At 33.6% G+C, this 19,803-nt stretch overlaps 1 protein-coding gene across 1 annotated transcript; it reads right to left on the reverse strand.

Moving 5' to 3' along the window:
- Positions 1-3,528: 3,528 nt before the first annotated feature.
- Positions 3,529-14,824, reverse strand: LOC133298910 (transcription factor SRM1-like). The gene is made up of 2 exons (XM_061498300.1): positions 14,070-14,824; positions 3,529-4,385 (listed from the first exon to the last, which is right to left on the reverse strand). The coding sequence occupies exons 1-2, from the start codon at positions 14,453-14,455 to the stop codon at positions 3,881-3,883; spliced, it is 891 nt and encodes a 296-aa protein (XP_061354284.1). The 5' UTR covers positions 14,456-14,824; the 3' UTR covers positions 3,529-3,880.
- Positions 14,825-19,803: the final 4,979 nt, after the last annotated feature.

Raw genomic sequence — 19,803 nt, forward strand, 5'->3', positions numbered from 1 at the left:
AAGATAATGAATAGTGTTTTTTGTGAGTTTTATGAGTTTGAGTAAGATTGAGGCTAAATTCCTTTGGAAATGTTGTTAAGAATGATAAATAAACGGTAGAAATGAGTTTAAATTGTCATTTTAGTATACTTTGATATTTAGAGAAATCTATGCTTGAAATTGAGGATTTTCTTGCATTGTTAGCCTTGGTTGGTTGTATGTTTGATGATGTCCCTTGTATGGATAGGATTGAGACAAGTGGACCAAGTGGAGTGACTAATTCTTGTGGTTGCGTTCAATTGAGGAAAGGAAAGCTTTGAGGAAAGTTCAAGTGTAAGGTTAACCTTCGGACTTTGGGGTTGATCCCCTTGAATGTTCCACCATACTCCGTTGAGGAGGAATAATTTATGAGGTGTGATATATAATGATGATAGTAATTGTATACTCATGCATTGATAAATGTTATGATTTCTTAATGATCATTGATTGATGTTTGATTGTTTAAGAGTAGTTGATGAATGGTTGATAGAGGTAAAAATAATAAAGGAGGTATTGGTTGAGGATTCAGATTGAGGTTATGTTGATAGTTGAGAGATCAGGTAGTAACTGATAAATGAGAAAGGATTGAATAGTCCTTGGATCAGTCGAATGTATGTAACTAGTATGATGGATGTGTGGTCTTCCTTGGAGCTAGCCCTAAGGGGAACTCGTTGTGGTTATTACCTGAGAGGAACAGTGCTTGAGGATCCCTCTTAAAGCCATCATGCCAGTAAGGACCTCCCCTGGAAACAGCCCTATGAGGATCTTCAGGTGGTTTGTCTTACCCTTGGAAACAACCATATGCAGATCTCCTTGTGGTGAGAGCCTAAGAGAGATAACCTTATTGTGGATCTATCTTGGAAGTGCCTAGTATTATGATGAGGATGATTGGTAGGGACTTCCCTTGGAAACAGCTCTATGTGGATCTCCATGTGGTAAGAGCATAAGAGAAATAGCCCTTGAGGGTCTCTCTTGGAAGCCCCTAGTGTGAGATTGTGGACTTCCCTTGGAAACAGCCCTATGCATATCTCCTTTGTGGTAAGCACTTAAGAGAAACAGCCCTTTGATGATCTCTCTTGGAAGTTCATGTGATGTTTATGGATAAGAATGTGTTAAGCTGTTATTATTATGTGTACACTGAAAGTGAACCTTAGGGTGGAGTGATCTCCAAGGACCCCTAATCTACTGTGATATATTCGTATATCTCACCCCATGTTGTTATACGAGGCAAGAAGGTGAGGTTGAACGATAAAGGTGAGGTTGAACGAGGCAAGAAGCATGAGTAGATTATACCTGATAGCTGGACATTTTGAGTTGCATGCCATTTAGAATTGTTATATGTGTAGGCCAATTGCATCATCATATGTATATGTATTTGTTTTGAGGCCATATGATGTATTTTGGAGGACTTAGTGCATGATCATTGTAATGGTAATTTCATGTTGTTTATGAGTAATGGCTTTGATCATCTCTTTGGTAGCTAATTCCTTGGGGATGTAATTATTTTGAAGAGGATAGTTGTAATTGAATTGTATGATGGATTGATGAAATGTATGTGGAATGTGAGAGCCTCATGGTGTGTGAGCATGGTTGGAAATCCCTCATCAATTAGGTTCCAATAAGTTGGAAAAAGGAAGAAGGAACTCCTTCAAGTGAACCACCAAAAACAAGGGAGATCAAGTCTGCCCCAGCCGGAGCGCGCTCAAGCGCTGATTAGAGCGCTCAAGCACGCTGTGTGCGTGAAATAGAGGAAAAATCTCTGCCTTTGGGCGTTCAAGCTTGTTGAAGACCTGGAGATGGCCAAATTCTCTGCCTTTGGGAGCTCAAGCGCCCAGTATAGCGCTCAAGCGCGCTTCCCGTAAACAGCATGAACATAGTTTGGTAAAATTGGCATAACTCGAGCTACAGAGCTACGAATTGAGCGCGATTTGAACCCACGCGAAGCTAACAGAGAGATCTATAACATAGTAAGAGATTAGAACCATAAATGAATTAGAGAATTTCGAATTTAATAAAAACTAAAGATAGTTTAGTATTGAACTTGAACAAAATCAGAATATGATGTTAAGCTTAGTTTCATTTATTCCGCAATATCGTACAGTTATGGTCACACAATTGGTTATTTTGAATTCGGTGTTGTTCGAAAGGAAAATAAGTAAGTTTTGAAAAGAAAAATTTATCCGGATTTTTAATTGAACCAATATGATTGTAACTGCGCTTAGTATCATAAAGCGATGATAACAAATCAATTCTAGAACGGAGTGTTACATTGATGGTAGCAGAAATAACAGTAAAAGACGGTACATAGATTTTGATGATAAATATAATGGATCTATTCTCAATTACATATTTATTTTCATTATTGTTTGAACAAGAAAAGGGAATCAAGGCATGTTTGAATGCTGTTTTTAAAAATACTTTTTTTTATTTTTATATAGAAAAGAAAAACCTATTTGATAAAATCTGTTTTATAAAAATAATTCTAAAAATTATAATTGTTCTTTAATTTTAGGAATCAAATTTAAAAAACATGTTTTAATTATTTTTGTTTTGTGTTTTGACTTTTAAATTTTAAAATAAAAAAAAGATAGAAAACACTTATTTCATTAACTATTATACAATACAGTTTTAAGAAGAAAAAAAAACTAGAACATAACGAAACATACCCTTTATTTCTAAGTTCATTCTATTTGTGTTTGCTTTCTTTATCTTATGTTTTTTAGTTTTTTTCATTAAAAAAACGTGGCTTAATTTAACCCATTTTCAAGTTGTTTTACCATTAATCCTAATCTTTTTCCTAATTCTAATTTAGTGTATTATCAAACGAATTTGTTATCGAATATCCTTAAAACATTAAGGAATAAAAAATAGAATTTATTAAATAAAAATATATTTTTTATATACTGAGAAAGTAATAAACATGTATTACCTTCTTGTGTAGGTAGGTAATTAAAAATATTAAACCCAAATACTAAAAGGCCCATAATCAGCATCCTTTAACATTCATTAATAAAACTATCAAAGAAAATTGAGGTGATTAAAATTAGAGATGGCAATTCGTGTTGAAAGTTATTCATGTTGGATCAAAATCTAACATGAACACTGCACTCCTCGAAGTAAAGATTCATATGAAAAGCTTCAACATATAAATCTAGGGTGCTTTTTCTCTCCAAAGAAAATTTTCTATAACAAACAATTACAACTATGTATTACAGATAATACATAATTACAATAATAAAACTGTTTTTTTTTTCTCTCTTCTCAAACATTATCAGCTGGACAAAGAAAATACAAGTTTCTCATTATAACTATGTACTACTCATAGTACATAGTTAAAATCGATTTTTGGAGAAAAAAATTTCTATAGGGAAAGGAGAAGTAGATTTCCCATAAATCTAACACAAACACTACACTCCACATGAGTAAAAATTCGTATCAAAAACTTCAACAAACACGACCCTCTTATTCATGTCAATGGTAGTAACTCACCAAAGTAAAATTTAGGTAGAAGAGCAGTTTATTCCCAATAAAAACCAAGAGAGAGCACCAATAATTTACACTTTTAAATCCACAGAACCTTCCTCTGCAGCACGGTTTAAGACTAAAATTTTAATGTCTACAAAACAACCGTACTTTCATGCTGTCCTATGTCAAGACTGTCAAACATATATTCCAGGCAGCCTATACAGATACATCCAATTGCTTCCTGGTATGGCTTATTTGAAATGACTGATTTTAAGCATATATCTCATGCTTGCATATAAGCAAAAAGCAAATTGTCTCTAGGTAAAGAATAACACTAATTGCAGAAGCCATCTAGTATGCTGTTTCTTTTTTGTACATAAGGCTTCTAAAAAGCATTTCACCTGAGAGGAGCATATGTATGTGGCATAGGGTAGGTCATAGGGCCCATGTTCATTGGTGCACCAGGTACAACTGAACCCGGAACTGGGGCTCGAACACCATATGCCATGTGTGCAGGGACAGGAAGATTCACTGGGGTGCCAACAGCAGATACTAGGGGTCCTCCTATAGGTTGTCCAATGGTAGGAGCAGTATATATTCCTACACCTGGTACCCCAGATGAAACTGGAGGGGCTTGTTTGGGAGATTTGCTGGTAGAATTTCCAGCAGAACCATTTGTTTGACCAGTTATTGGTCCTTGTGGTGCTGAAATCTCTCCATTGTTAACACTGGTTATATCATGTATGCTGGATCGCCTTCTATCTCTATTCATCGAGTTCAAACGAATGAAGTATTTTTGAGCATGACTCGCTACTTGTGTAGGTGTTCTTGACACCACAAAGTTCCTTGATATACTTCGCCAGTCACCTTTTCCATACTTATCCAAGCCCTGAAGGAATAACCTGTGTTCAATCAATTTGAAATTTTAAAACAAAAAAGAAAACTTAGCATATGGAGAAACAGTATCCATAAAATTGCAAAAACAACACGCTGATGCAATCACTGATCCTCAGATTTTAACTTAAGGAATTCGATGTAGCTTTTAGCCTTTATGCATGTATTAAAATTAGCAATTTAATTTTGAAAATTATGAGAGGTAGAGGTAAGCTGATTGTTTAAGCTCTCACTTGATAAACGTTACAAATATCCTGTTGTAAACTTGAAATCATTGGAAATGCATAGCACCAGTACAAGTGCTCTGTTTTCAGAAGAAAACACCATGCAACAATGATAGTACAATATGTATACTCCAGGCTTAATCTCTAGCTTCACCATGGAATTTACCATCAAAATCTAAGTAACCCCTAGAACATCTACTAACTTCAACTTCACATTTCTTTCTTTCTTTTCATTTTCAAGGTAACGTCAGATGAAATTTACAGAGTTTTGGCAGGAAAAAAAAAACGTAGTCAGCAGCTCATTCCCTGTTTAGTGTCAAACCAATTTAGGATGAGAGACCAGAGTTTTTGGCAGTACAGAAATTTGACATGTGATTTATTCCAAAAGGGGCAAGAGGAATGATATGAATGATATGTCAGGTGTCAATTTGACAGCGATCAAAATTTATCATTGAATTGTGATAAAGAATCAACAGTAATATAACATCCAAAAAAAATATTAGAAAAGAAAATAAAGATAGAAAAAAATAGTTGTGGTGAGTAGAAATCAAGTTGATAATATTATCAAATAATTGATTGTCTTTTAATTACGCAAATGTATGACCGGATATACTATTGAAAAACACGAGATGATGATGATAAGGTGATTAGTTGTGAAAATAATAATGAAGCAACATTATTGAAAAATACCGAATGGTGGTGACAAGGTGATTAGCTGTAGAAATAATAATAAAGAAATATCATTGAAAAATACCAAAAGGTTTAGTTGTAAAAGCAATAATAAAGAAAAGTCATCCAAAAGTGATGGTACTATCAATGTCTCCTTGTCTAAAGGAAGAATGTCTATAAATACATGAATTTATAGTAGAGAGATTTATCAACCTTACAGTTTGGTTTAAATATATTTATAATTGCTGCTAAGTCCTGCTTGTTATAGTTCTCATTATTTGCTCATTGAATTGCATTGCAACTCACCCAAATTGTGGTTCTATATTTTCATATAAAGGCAAGGTGATAGCCTTGGAGACCACTCATTCAATTTGATCAAGCAAGTCTTATTGCTTACCAAAACATTGTTAGTGTGGGGAGAAGTTTAAGTAATAAGTTGTTATTATGTACTTTGAACGCTAACGTGGGCAAAATTTTAAGTAATAAATTGTAATAAAATAAATTAATTAATACATGGATATTAGCAAAGAGAGATGAAAGAGTAACTACTTATTTTTTTTCAGAGGGTGCAACTTTGCTAGCAATTTAATGAGCAAAAGAATGATGGCATCCTTGTTAGCAATTTAATGAGCACAAGAAAGATAACATAAAGGACTTAGTTACAACACTAAATAAAAATAGGAGTCCAAAACTTTAGCATTTTGGCTTGCATGAAATCTAAGTAATCCCTAATATATATACCGTTGCTTGCCAAACTTGGATTGTAACAGTCCATACATTAGAAAAATTTGATACTGAAATCCAACAAAAGAATGGAGACCTAGGTGTCATAGTTTTGACCCCAAAAGTGTCAGAAGAAACCAAGGAACAAATCTTAACTCTGGAATCCTTGTTCAATCATTTTTATATGTCAAAGAACCTTAAAGAACTCAAGAAATTGTGAATAGCAAAAATAAATCATGGCCACAAAGAAAGCAAACAAATGGCAGGAATCAGATTTGCAATTCAGCTACTGCCAATATGCTCAAATACTACGGCAGATATGGCATTTCTTGACAAGTAGCAATGTAGCATAAACAAATTAACCCCAAATTAGAACTAATAACTATCAAACTCATTACAGAAATTTTAACAACCACAAATGTAATGGAAGCAGATCACTTAAACTTAAACTACTGTATTCTAGAGAGAGATATAGTATCCTAAGTTTGAATTCAACCAACGACAAAATTGTTTAAGAATAGAATTTCTTTTTAACATTAACATCAACAACACCTTTATCCCAAATTAATTGAGGTCGGTGGTAGATGAATCCAAATGAAATATAGAAAAAGGTTGAAAAAGAGAAACATAAAAGTAAAAATAAAAATAAATAAATAGAATAGTAATAATATATATATATATATATATATATAAATATAAAATAAAAGTAAACAAGAAAGGGAAAAGAAGAAGAGGGGGAAATGAAGGGGAAATGGACTAAAAATGGACCATCTGGAACATAGGAATAACAACGGGTATAACCCTACACCATGCTTATAGCTTTTCTCCATTCCGTTCTAAGGCATACCGTCCGCCAATCTATATCTCACTCCATTAAATCTTGTTTTACTACCTTCCTCCAAGTAAGTTTTAGTCTACCTGTACTTCTACCTCTTATTGTGTTGAGCTCTTGGTAACAAACTTCTGTTCTTACGGGAGCATCCAGGGGCCTTCTCATTACGTGCCCAAACCACCTCAATCTATGTTCTCTCATCTTCTCAGCCACTGGTAGTACTCCTACCTTTCGTCGAATATCTTCATTTCTTATCTTATCCATCCTCGTGTAACCACACATCCACCTTAACATCTTCATCTCTGCTACTCCCATTTTATGCTCATGTTGCCTATGTGTTGGCCAGCATTCAGCTCTATATAGCATTGCAGGTCTTACTGTTGTTTTATAGAATTTTTCTTTTAACTTAAGGGGGATTTTGCGGTCACACAAAAACCCAGATGCACTCCGCCATTTCATCCACCCTGCTCTGATTCTATGATTTACATCCTCATCAATCTCTCCACCTTTTTGCAAAATGGAGCCCAAGTATTAGAAAAATTATATCTCTAACACACCCTCATGCACAAACCACCTACCTTGAATGAAATTCAACTTTTTTATTAGAAAAATAAGGACGGCAAGGATCAAACTCTAGAACACTTGGTCATTGAAGCTCTGATATCATGTCAAAAACCAACTATCCCAAGATACATGATGGAACCTAATTTAGTAACACTGAATATATTGAATCAATGGAGACATAGCCTCTTTTTACAAACACTAATACAAGAACAAGACATCAAAAGATCCCAACTCACCCTTAGAACCAACTACCCTAGGCTCTAAGAGATCCCCAAATCCCCAATATTCACTCAATACATGCACAACATTTTATCTTATCCCCTATGAATATTCTAGAACTAACTGACTCTCTTCCTTTTCTCTTTCTATAACAACCATATACTATTATTACATTTATCCCTTATACTATTAGTGGAAATCAATTGTATCAATACAAAAAACTCTTTTTTAGATCTTTCAATATGGTATTAAAAGCGGGATTGTTCCATCCCTAGATCAGCCATCCTCAAGGCTGAGAACATTGTTCTCGTATCATAAAACTATCCAAAAAAAAATTTCTAGTTTTGTCCCAGCCAAACATCGCCGGAATTACTGTTCATCGCAAGAATCACTGTTCATCGAATTTGTTCTACCCTCTCTTCATTCATGGCTTCTTTGGATCATTCTTCCACTTCCTCATCTGACTCCGATGGTGTGTTTCTCAGCAAACTCAATTCGAGCAACTTCGAAGGCTTCTGACTCAACCTACTAAGGCCATTAGCAACTTGGCCCAACTAGGTACAGCTGTTTCCATGTTGATAGTCAAACTCGTTGGATCCTTGATATTGGAGCCTCTGACCATATGACAAGTAATCTGACTTTGTTTTTCTCTTACACTCCACGCTCTCAACCCTCTCAGGTCAAGATTGCCGATGATAGTTTCTCCCAGATTGCAGGACACGGAACTGTTAAACTTTCCAAGCAGATTAATTTAACATCAGTTCTTCATGTTCCTTCTCTGGCTTGCAATCTCATTTCCATTAGCAAGTTGACTTCTGAGTTATGTTGTTTTGCTAAATTCTTTCCACATGGTTGTGTTTTTCAGGAACAGGACTCGGAGATGATGATTGGCAGTGTTAGAGAGGATGGCGGACTTTACTACTTTGATGGGGGTGTGACTCATGAAGGTGCTTTTGTGGAAAATGACTCTATGTTTCCTTTTGATTCATGTAATGATGTTATGTCGTGACACCGTAGGCTAGGCCATCCAAATTTTACCCATCTTCAGAAATTATTACAAAACTTATTTATTAATAAAAGTCCTAGTTTGTTTTCCTGTGATATTTGTCAACTTGCCAAGCATACTCATGTTCATTATCCTTCTAGAGCTCACCATGATTCTTCCCTATTTTCTTTAATTCATAGTGACATATTGGGTCCAGCCTGTGTAAAGAATATTTAAGGTGCTCAATGGTTCATTACCTTCATTGATGATCACTCCCTGGTTTGTTGGGTATACTTCTAAAGGACAAGTCAGATGTTGTATCCATTTTCAAAAAAATTCATGTCATGGTTCAAACCCAATTCCAAGTTGCTATACAAATTCTTCGTACAAACAATGGCAAAGAGTATTTTAACTCTATTCTTGGAGAATATCTCTCCCAACATGGCAGCCTTCACCAAAGCTCGTGTCCTGACACACCCCAACAAAACTGAGTCGCTGAAAGAGAAAACCGAAATCTTCTTGAAGTTGCTCGGGCTCTTATGTTCACTATGAGTATCCCAAACTACCTTTGGGGGGAAGCCGTTTTCACTGCCTCATACCTTATCAATCGAATGCCATCTCGCACTCTTAACTTTCAGTCTCTTCTTTCTAGTCTTTATCGGACCTTCCCTTTCTTCTGAGGCATCTCCTCCCTACCTCCCAAGTTGTTTGGTTGTGTAGTATTTGTCCATATTCCCTCTCATCAATGGTCCAAGCTTGATCCTCAATCTCTCTGGTGTGTCTTCATTGGTTATTCTCCTACTCAACGTGGCTATAAATGTTATTCACCCTCTCTTTGTAAGGTCTTTGTCTCTATGGATGTAACCTTTTATGAGACTCGACCTTTCTTTCCCCTGACTTCTTTTCAGGGGGAGTCTTTAGGAGCAGATAAAGATCAATCATGGGAATTTACTAATGACACAGTATTACCTCTACTATTGGAAACAGGGGGAGCTACAGAACCTTCACCATCAGAGATAGGAGGAACCTCTAAGTTTATAACAGGCGAAAACATCCTCAAAGTGTGAATAACCCAGAGCCTCTACACTGCCAGGATTTTAAACCAAGTTCTAGTTCCAACACCCCGACACTTGAGTGTCATGACAAAAATGATCTACACTTGTCTATTGCTCTTAGAAAAGGTACTTAATTTTGTACTACTCATCCTATTTCTAATTATATTTCATATGTAATGTTATCCCCAAGGTTCTGTGCTTTCAATACTATGTTGGACAATACAACGATACCGAGAAATATACATGAGGCTCTCAATGATCCAAAATGGAGGGATGTTGTCTTCGAAGAAATGAATGCTCTAGAAAGAAATGGAACTTGGGAGATAGTGACCCTACCAAAGGAAAAACATGCAGTAGGATGCAAATGGGTGTTTACAATAAAATTCAATGCAGATAATAGCATCAACAGATACAAGGCAAGATTGGTTGCGAAGGGTTCACTCAGACTCATGGGATAGATTACCATGAGACTTTTGCTCTAGTTGCTAAGGTCTATACCATCCGAGTTCTCTTATCACTTGCTGCCAACCTAGATTGGCCTCTGCAACAGTTAGATGTGAAAAATATATTCCTAAATGGTGATTTACATGAAGAGATCTATATGGATCCTCCACCTGGCTTTAAAAAGGGAGATGGATCAATGTATAAACTAAAAGAGGCTTTCTATAGGTTGAAACAGTCTCCTAGAGAATGGTTCAACAAATTCACATAAGTTGTTAAAGGAAGAGGCTTCATTCAAGCACAGACTGATCATACTCTCTTCCACGAACACTCTAAAGATGGTAAAATTGCTATTCTTATTGTGTACGTGGATGATATAGTTCTTACAGGTGATGATAATGAGGAATTGAACTACTTAAAGGAGTATCTAACAGCTCAGTTTGAACTAAAGGACCTTGAAACTCTTAAATATTTCCTTGGTATGGAAGTTGCTAAGAGCAAAGCGGGTATCACTCTCGCGCATTGTTGAGAAATTTATTTTGTTATTATGTTTCTTCTGAGATAAGTTAGTAATTACTTTTAGGACACCAAAAGTAAAGCACAGTTGTCTTTTCATAATCATAGTTTTAATATAAGTTTAAGTGTCAGTCATTTTCACAATTACTCGGACTCATTAGTAAAAATATTTTCTTGAGTCTCTTCTCTATCTCTGTTTTCCCTATTCCATCTAATCCATAAAATTATAACAAACATAAATGTCGTTTCTAATCTCATATAAGCTCTCCTCAAGTAATTTGGAATTTTGATCAAGAAAGAATATGCAGTTACTTCAAATTAGTATTAACATTATGGATCTTATGAAACTTTTAAATCTTCCACCAACATTGTGTAATTACTCCCATCATGGAGCAGAGACAGTGTCAAAATCAAACAGATAGACAAGTAATTATTTCTGAGATCGTGATTTGTAACACTAATTTTCAAAATAATGATTGACGTCATTTTAACAAATAATAAATATTTATTTAAAATTTAAAACATAATATTAAATTAAATTAGTAAAGAAAATGCAAATTATATGTATATATACATATATGAATATTTTCATGTGATCTTTATGAATATTTTCATGTGATCTTTATGAACATTATTTCATGTGTTGTTAATGAAAATATTATTTCATGTGATCTTTGTGAATAGGAAATTTTATTTATTCTATTTCAATTTGGTTTGCGACTTTAGTTTGCAACTTGTTAGGCCTTATAGGCCGTGTTAGGATTTTTAGATTTTTATAATAGGCCACGTCGGATCTATAAATCAAGCCTTTAATAGACTAATAGCCAATATAGGCTCTAAATATTTTAGATAGGATTAGTCTATCAAAGCCAAAGTCTGGCCTAACCTGACCCATTTACACCCCTAGTGGCATTGACTACAAAGACTTGCATCATGCCTCAGATGGCAGGTTAGCAACGGAAGAAGTAACCATATAGGTGGGTCAATTTCCTTTTTGTTTAAAATTTATTGGCTCAGGCAAGACTCAAAGGACCATATTGTAATATTGTTGTCTGCTTAATTTTTTTCAACTTCAGAGAAGTCCAAAACTCTGCGCAATTTAATTCAGGATTAACAGGCCATATAAATGTTTCCTCTCACTGTCAATCTATTCTTTCTAGAACGCATCTCAAAACCATCATTACAAACATAACTTGAAACTACGAAGAGGTGCTATAAATGGTTCCACCCAACATTAACAAAATCAAGTAAAATCTCAATATAATAAATCTGTCAACCATAGAAAAACTATGAGTCTTAAGCTATCTTCCCCCCTCCTCTACAGAACCTTAATCTGCATATACTGCTCACCACCGTCCCAGGATGCAGGATATTATTCACATTTGTGGATTGACAAGACAAGGATATAAGTGTTAAATTGTTTTGCAGTTTTAAGATCCCATACCCTCAGACTCCAAATTAAGTTAATCAGCTGTTCATAGGAATATAAGGTTAATCTTCAGAGTCTAGTCCACAATTGTTAAATTGAAGATTATAGGAGCATGTCCACAAAAGGTGTAACATGTAAGCTTCTTGCCTGACTCGCATCTTCTACAGCAAACTTGAAACTGTAATTTCTTGAAGCTCGGATCAAACAGCTAAAACTGTTATAAGCATGACAAATTGACATCACCCAAATAGATGACTCATGTCATCCAATGAGGATAAGTATAGAATTGAAGAAAGCAGTACATCAAAGTCAAGCAGGAAATTAGAATGAAATAATATAAATCAGTGAGGCGGTAAAGAACAACTTCCGTAACACATCCTCAAATCCCTATCATAAGTTTGCACTTTCATAGATGTCATGTCTTCAAAGATGTTGCAATTGAGATTAAAATAACTAAACTCCTCTCCCTCTTTCAAAGACAGTTTAGTTTCTCTATCTTGGTAAAGAAAACTAATAGAATAGAAAAGAAAATAATAACATAGTTGGAAATTGGAAGGCTGGAAACTCTCAACTACTCAAGACTCGCCCTATTTAAATACTGTCCTCTCTATCTCCTTGTTTGGCCATGGTAATTATAGGCTTTAATGCAGAACAGAGGACATAATGGAAAACAGAGAGTAACAATTGCATCCCTAGACAACTCTCTATTTGGCCCCTCCACTATTAATTTCATAGATTGAACCGTCCTTTCATATGTGTTCTCAATTTGGTCTCTCCACAATGTTGAAAAGTATTTAGAGTGTACAGTGATCCTAAGCTGAAACAAATCAAAATGGAAGACGATTGAATTGAGAAATAAGAAGTGTAAGGGCCAAACTGAGAAACTCTGTATCTTTACTGAACCAAAATATTATCTTCCACTACATGCAGGAGAGAGAGAGAGAAGGGGGCAATAAAGGACACGTGAAAGAGATTTTAAAACTAGCAAAAATTCATAGCATGGTCCTATACAGTGGTCAACAAAAGCATTCACTGCAAATAATGCATGACTTTGGACATTTAATGATGTGCCATGCTTCTGAATAGTTATGTCATATCAAGTAATCCCCCCCCCCCCCCCCTCTTTTTCTCTCTCAATTTACAATAATATGATTTATTTCATTAACTAAAAATTGATACAAATCCCATTTCCACTGACCTCAATAATTAGTTAAACACAACATCAGTGGTTTATCGGTAATAACCCTAAAAGTATCATAATTGCTGATCAATTTGACAAGTTCTGAACGAGGCTACTACTTTCTCAGCTCTATCCTCTAAAAATGAATTTAAAGGGGAAAAGCTTATTAATCATACTATGCTACCCTGGCTATTGACTTAACACACACCTTTGATGAACACAACGGACACATTTAAGAGGCATATTCACTCTAAATGATTGCTTTGATACAAATCTTGCAAATGACCTGTCAAAGAAGTATTCCATCAAAACAATACATATTATACATATAGATCATATGAGAAAATATGATACTATAGCAGAGGAAATTACTATAATAATAGTTAATAATCACAATGCCTGTTGAGATGGAACTAGCAGAGTGCAGAACTGGATTAAAACCCAGTTCAACATTGAGATCCCTCTCTATTCCCCTCTGTTTTTTTTACCACTTCATCCCTCACCTAAAACCGTAATGCAATGCTGAAACCTTTTTAAGGAGTACCAGATGCCATGCCATGGTTTAGTCAAAGAATCATCAAAAGTAGGCATTAGTTAGTACAGATAAATGTCAAAATAATTGAGGTTTACACAAAGCAGTCAAAAGAATTAAGGTACATAAGCAAACTGTGACTTTGAATATACCATGATGATCAGATTGCATAGGAAAGGAAATAGAGAACACAACTAGACCCAGCAAACCTCAAAAGCATGTTTATAAACATCATAAACTAGAGACAAAAGAATAGCGAATTAAAAGTAACCTATACTGAATATATAGGTTTTTCAAAAATACATAAGCAATAATAAACATGCCTGTGTTCCTCCTCTGTCCAAGCAATACCCTTCCGTCGTTCCTGATCTGATCTTGAAGCCTTAGTTCCATGATTAGACTCACTGTTATGCTGCCCAAGATGGGCCCCCTTCTTGCCAATTCCTTCATCACTAGCCTGGCTTGTTGTGCCCTCTGAAGAAGAGTTATAAGATGGTAGAGGTACACAACCAGATTCGATCTGGTTAATATCATAAACTAAGAGCTCATAATGCTGTTTAATTTCTTCTACAGTCTTCCCAGGTACATCAGCCGCAATCTTCTCCCATCGATCTGAAGCATCCTCTGGATGAATTGCCAAAGCATTTTCAAATGCTTTATCCTGCTCTCTGCTCCATTCAGAGCTACTAACCACTTCATCCACAGTCATCTAGTTTTGTCTGAACTAACTACAGAGTTTTATTAGAGGGAGAGACCTAACTGCTCTAAATCTAGGTTAAGGCCATCTTAAATTGCACACAGTCTCTAGCTTATTTTATGGGAATGATGGATCTAGATTATTTCTATGGTGAATACCATAGTATTAACTGCATGCGAAAAATTAGGGGAGCATATGTGTTGGACTATCTCCCGCCTGAGGTAGAGCCAGCAGAGGCAGAAAATGGCAGTAAGCTGAACAGAGTTCAATACCAATGAAATCCCAGCAAAATCTATGAGGTCTGAGAAATTTCAATGGTGGATTTGCTTCAGAATTCAAAATTCTAGTCACTTGTGAATTTCTGACCTACAGATAAATGAAAAGTAAATAAAGTTCAGTTAAAACATGAGAAATATCTGAGCCTGACAACCATAAAATCAGAGATGCAATACATGGCCTTTCAAGGGAAGTGAAAATTTAGAAAGGCCAGTCAAAGGAATAGTAATTACCGGGCTAAAATTTCTAATATAAGAAAGAGACCTTTCAGAAAGAAACAAAGACAAAAATTAAGACCATAAGGGATAACGAGAGCATTCAATTTGCTATTTCTCATTCAATAAAAAAACTAACTTCAATTTACCATAGCCCTATTGATAAGAACAGTTTTAACAGCACATGCCCACAAAATTTTCCCCCACAAGTGTAAGTACTGTAAAGCTTGTTTTCACCGAACACATTCAGCTTTCTATCCATGACATGTAACATTCATAAACCAGAGTTCAAAGCCTTTGACCAAGAAGACAAGAAAAATCTAAACACCACTAAGACTCCTACGGTTAAAATCTCATAAAAGTAAAAAGGGTGAAGAATATATATAGTGATTAACCAATGAGTTCAAAGTCTTTTTCCCAGATTCGTAGTTAAAAAAAAAAAAAATCATCTTTTACTCAGACATAAAATTCAACAAATATTCATATTCCCAACCGTTTTGATCTAACAACCAGATAAAGTCAAGAAAACCAACCTCATTAAAATCAAATGACTTACTCAATTGTAGATTCAATCAAGCAAGTGTATAAAAATGTTTTTACGAGGGCTAAAATTAATTAGCAACTAATCTTCACTTTCAAACATTGGATGAATAAGGTCACAGAATTTCAAGCAAGCATCATAGAAAGGATTTCTTTCAATACACCTAACTTATCACATTCACAGTCAAGTAAAACCTAATTCTGAGTGTGACAGTAGAAGACTAATATTTTCAAAAATTTAAAAATAAAACAATAAATATTTTTTTTTAAAAAAATAGTTTGATCTTTTCGTCCGTGCATCGCACGGTTACTGCACTAGTTAACCTGATAAAGACAGATAAAAATAATCAAAATAAAAAATACTCCACAATTAAATTCCACTAGCGAATGTGGGGTACGAACAATCTGTGTGGGCAGTCTTATCCTTGCAAATAATTGCAAAGAGACTGTTTCCGGATAAAAATAAACAAAATAGAAAATAAAAAAAAATGAAACAAAAAAAAGTTTAAAGAAAAAGCCCTAGCATATGGATGAAAAATTCAACTGTAGAACTCACAAATCATAAATGACATTGATGGTTATACTGAAAAACCAAAAAGAGGTGCATGATGGGTCAATTTGGTCCCATCCCAACAACTATTTTGCTACAAATAGGACAACTGCGTTTGGAAAAGCCACAACCCAAGTTGCAACCTTTTGAAATCTGCAGCCCCCATTAATACCTGACAGACGATACAACATGAAGAGAGAGAAAATTGAGGAATAAACCAAAAGGCAAGTTTTAGAGAGAGACAGAGAACGAAAAAAAATTGAATTTTCCTTTTTTTTTTTCTTTTCTTCTTCCTATGCTTTGTGCTTTCACTTTTTACGCAACTAAAATGATAACTAATCTATAGCAGAGAAGATTATTCAAATTTTTATATGTGAAATAATGAAGTCATCACCTTTATCTTTCTTCTGCAATGCTTCAATCTTTTTAGCCTCTGTCCTCCTTCAGTTCCCAGTGTACAACCACGAGAGTCAAATAAAGTTGTCTGTGTGTATATATAATGGAGAAAATTTTTTAATATGGTACATTTTTTCCCAAATAAAAAAACTATTTTTTTATTTAAATTTTTTTGTTTTATATTTTTCTCATTAAATATAAAAAACTTTTTGGGCAAATTTTTTTAAGGAGAGGTTATTGTAACAACTCATTAATGTTACTACCAATATTATTACCAATTAATTTTACCGTTAAATCAATTATTTGATTCAATGGTTATATTTATTTTCATCTTTGTATGGTTATGATTCTCTATATTTAATATTTTATATTTATTTCCACCTTTATATGGTTATGATTTCTCATAACCGTACAAAGATGGAAATAAATATAACCGTTGGATCAATATAATCGATCTAACGGTGAAATTGATTGGTAGTAATCGATCTAAAAGGGAAAGGATATTGTAATAACTAATTAATGTTACTACCAATCAATTTCACCGTTAGATCGATTATATTGATCCAACGGTTATATTTATTTTCATCTTTGTACGGTTATGATTCCCCATATTTAATATTTTATATTTATTTTCACCTTTGTATGGTTATGATTTCTCATATTTAATGCATTAAATATGAGAAATCATAACCGTACAAAGATAGAAATAAATATAACCGTTCGATCAATATAATCGATCTAACGGTGAAATTGATTGGTAATAATATTGGTAGTAACACTAATTGGTTGTTACAATATCCTATCCCATTTTTTAATGTGGTACGTTTTTTTCCCCAAACAATTTTTTTTTTGTTATTTAAATCTTTTTTTTTTTTGTATTTTTCTCATTAAATATCAAAAACTTTTTCTATTAAATAAAGATATACCTACATCTAATCTAATATGTCCTAAAGGAAAACCATTTTATGAAAATGATGACGTATCACACTCTTCTTCAATCTCAAATTTGTGTTCACACCTTAACCATTTGAAATGTTTTCTCAATTTAGTAACTTTTCAAATTCAATATTTAAACTTCAGAGTGGAAAAATAGTTTAGTGGCAAACAACTGAATTAAAATCCCAGTAATTTCTTTCATTGGTAATCGTCAAACCTTTTTTAATTAGTATTATTAGACCCTCTTGGAAGCTTAAAAGAATATTGGAAGCTTTAAGGAATATTTAATTTTTTAAATATGCAAAAATTTTCTTTTAAAAAATGAAATTATTTTTGTATAAATAGCATACGTGTAAATGGGTAATGTTCTTTGGTAACCAGTTCCTATTCAGTATTCACGTATTTGACTCCTTCTATGTCTGTTTTTCTTCTTCATTTTCTAAAGTTATTCTTCTTAGTCGTTAGTTATGTACTTCAAATATGATTTTATAAAGGATCTTAATCTGTCTAAGGAGGAATGGAGGATTAAGGTTATGGTGGTTAGGACTTGGAAGGTTCCTAGTTTTTAGCATAAAGGTTTTGACGACAATGTGGAGATGATTCTTTTAGATGAACATGTAATAGTTTTTCCTTACCATTTGCAACTCTGTTGTGATATGTTTTTGGTTTTTTTAACTACTGTATGTGTGCGTTTTGTAGAGTGAAAAAATTCATGCTACTGTCAAATGTTCTTTACAAGTCCAGAAAAAAAAATTAGTGAAAGAGAACGAAGAACTAGGCATGATTATTGTCTCAATAGTTTCAATTTCAATAGTTCAGCATTATTGAGAACGAAGAACCTAACTCTCCATATTTAGTAGGTAATGTGTATTTTTTTTTACATTAAAAATATCTTTATTGTGTTGATAATATTTTTTTTTGATTTTTTTTTTTTTTGGATATTATTGTGTTGATAATATTATCATAACTCCAACTTCATTTTCTGTAGACGTTATTGGAATTGGGAAGTTCACGAGCATGTTGCCTTCGGTAGGAAAACAAAAATGGTTGTGTTAGAGCTTGACAACCTGAGGTATTTTTGCTATATTGATATGTAATACATAATGCTTATTTATTTAAATGTCGTTTTAATACATAAGATTATTTCTTACAATCACTGCGAAAACAAGGGTCACAAGCTTGAGTGCACGTTGTGAGAGCATTATGTTGATGAAATCCTATCCTTCTTGGTAAATAATCAGTCTTCTCAAAACGTTATAATAGTCCAACTTGCAAAGATAAAGGGTTTCACGGGTATTTTTTTTATATATTTGATTCTTATTTTATAAATTTGTTTGGTTATGTTTCGTTTCTTAATTCTGTTATTTTCTATTTATTTAATGTTTCTCCCTCTCTTTTGTTTTCATAATTATATAGGTAAAATAGAAATAATGAATACAAAATATATGATAAGGATTATTTTGAATTCCAACATACAAGAAATCATTGAATTTAAAAAAAAAGGCGTGGTATATACCTTTTAACTCATATAGCACTTATTTTAGTATGTTCCCTGAATATATGTTGTATTTTATTAATGTTTTAGGCTTTGGTTTGAGCAGGTAGAAAGTAGACTGAGGTTGACTTAGTTGTCCCCTCCTATTTTTTTTAGAATGATTTTCTCAAAAAAAAAAACCAAAAGAAAGTGTATAAGTGATATTAAAAATTGTAGCAAGGTACATTTTCAGAATAGATTAATGTTTTACCATATATATATTGGTTATTGGTTTTTTCCTTATATATTTTTTATTTATATGTCAGGTTACAACTATACATTACTTATAGAACCATAAAAACGATTAAAAGCAAATATAACGGGAAGTACAAGTCATGTAAGAAATATCCATATTTCCAAAACTTTGAAAAATAGTATTGTAAGAACTGTCAAAAATATTGGAGCGGTTATTATCCAAAGTAAGATATTTTGTCTCTGATATTATTTTGTTATAAAATGATGTGTTACGTGCCATAATTTTGTGCTTTTGTATTTTTTGATGTTCGAACAAAACGGAAACCATTCGAATTAATAAAAATAAGCAGATGGAAAGCCAAAATGTTTCGAATGCCCAGAAAAATCGTTAATTATTGAAGTTTGGAAAGAAAAAAAAAATTCTGCAATCAATGACGTTGGATTGTATGTGACTATAGGTTTTATAATAGTTATATTGTAGGAAAAGTGAAGTGGTCATGTTATATATATTCGTTTTCGGTGCCTTAAGTTTTTTTTTTTTTAATTTCAAAAAATGTAGAGCCCATAAAATATTGTCTGTAGGAAACTTATTTTTTCCTATTGAACGATGGATGCAAACCCCTTTAACTATTTACAATTATATCCGGTCACAATTTCTATAATTACTCACAGTATGAACTCTTTAATTACTTACCTTAACAAATCTATAATTCCTTAC

The sequence above is a fragment of the Gastrolobium bilobum genome, unplaced genomic scaffold (assembly GCF_033153095.1).
Source record: "Gastrolobium bilobum isolate Gb01-03AN ecotype WA unplaced genomic scaffold, APGP_CSIRO_Gbil_v1 utg16768, whole genome shotgun sequence".
In the NCBI taxonomy this organism is placed as follows: Eukaryota; Viridiplantae; Streptophyta; class Magnoliopsida; order Fabales; family Fabaceae; genus Gastrolobium; species Gastrolobium bilobum.

Coding starts and splice junctions, on each gene's coding strand:
- LOC133298910 (XM_061498300.1), bottom strand. CDS start 14,455: ATGACTGTGGATGAAGTGGTTAGTAGCTCTGAATGGAGCAGAGAGCAG. Junction 4,386..14,069: donor TGGACAGAGGAGGAACACAG/GCATGTTTATTA, acceptor GATTGAACACAG/GTTATTCCTTCAGGGCTTGG.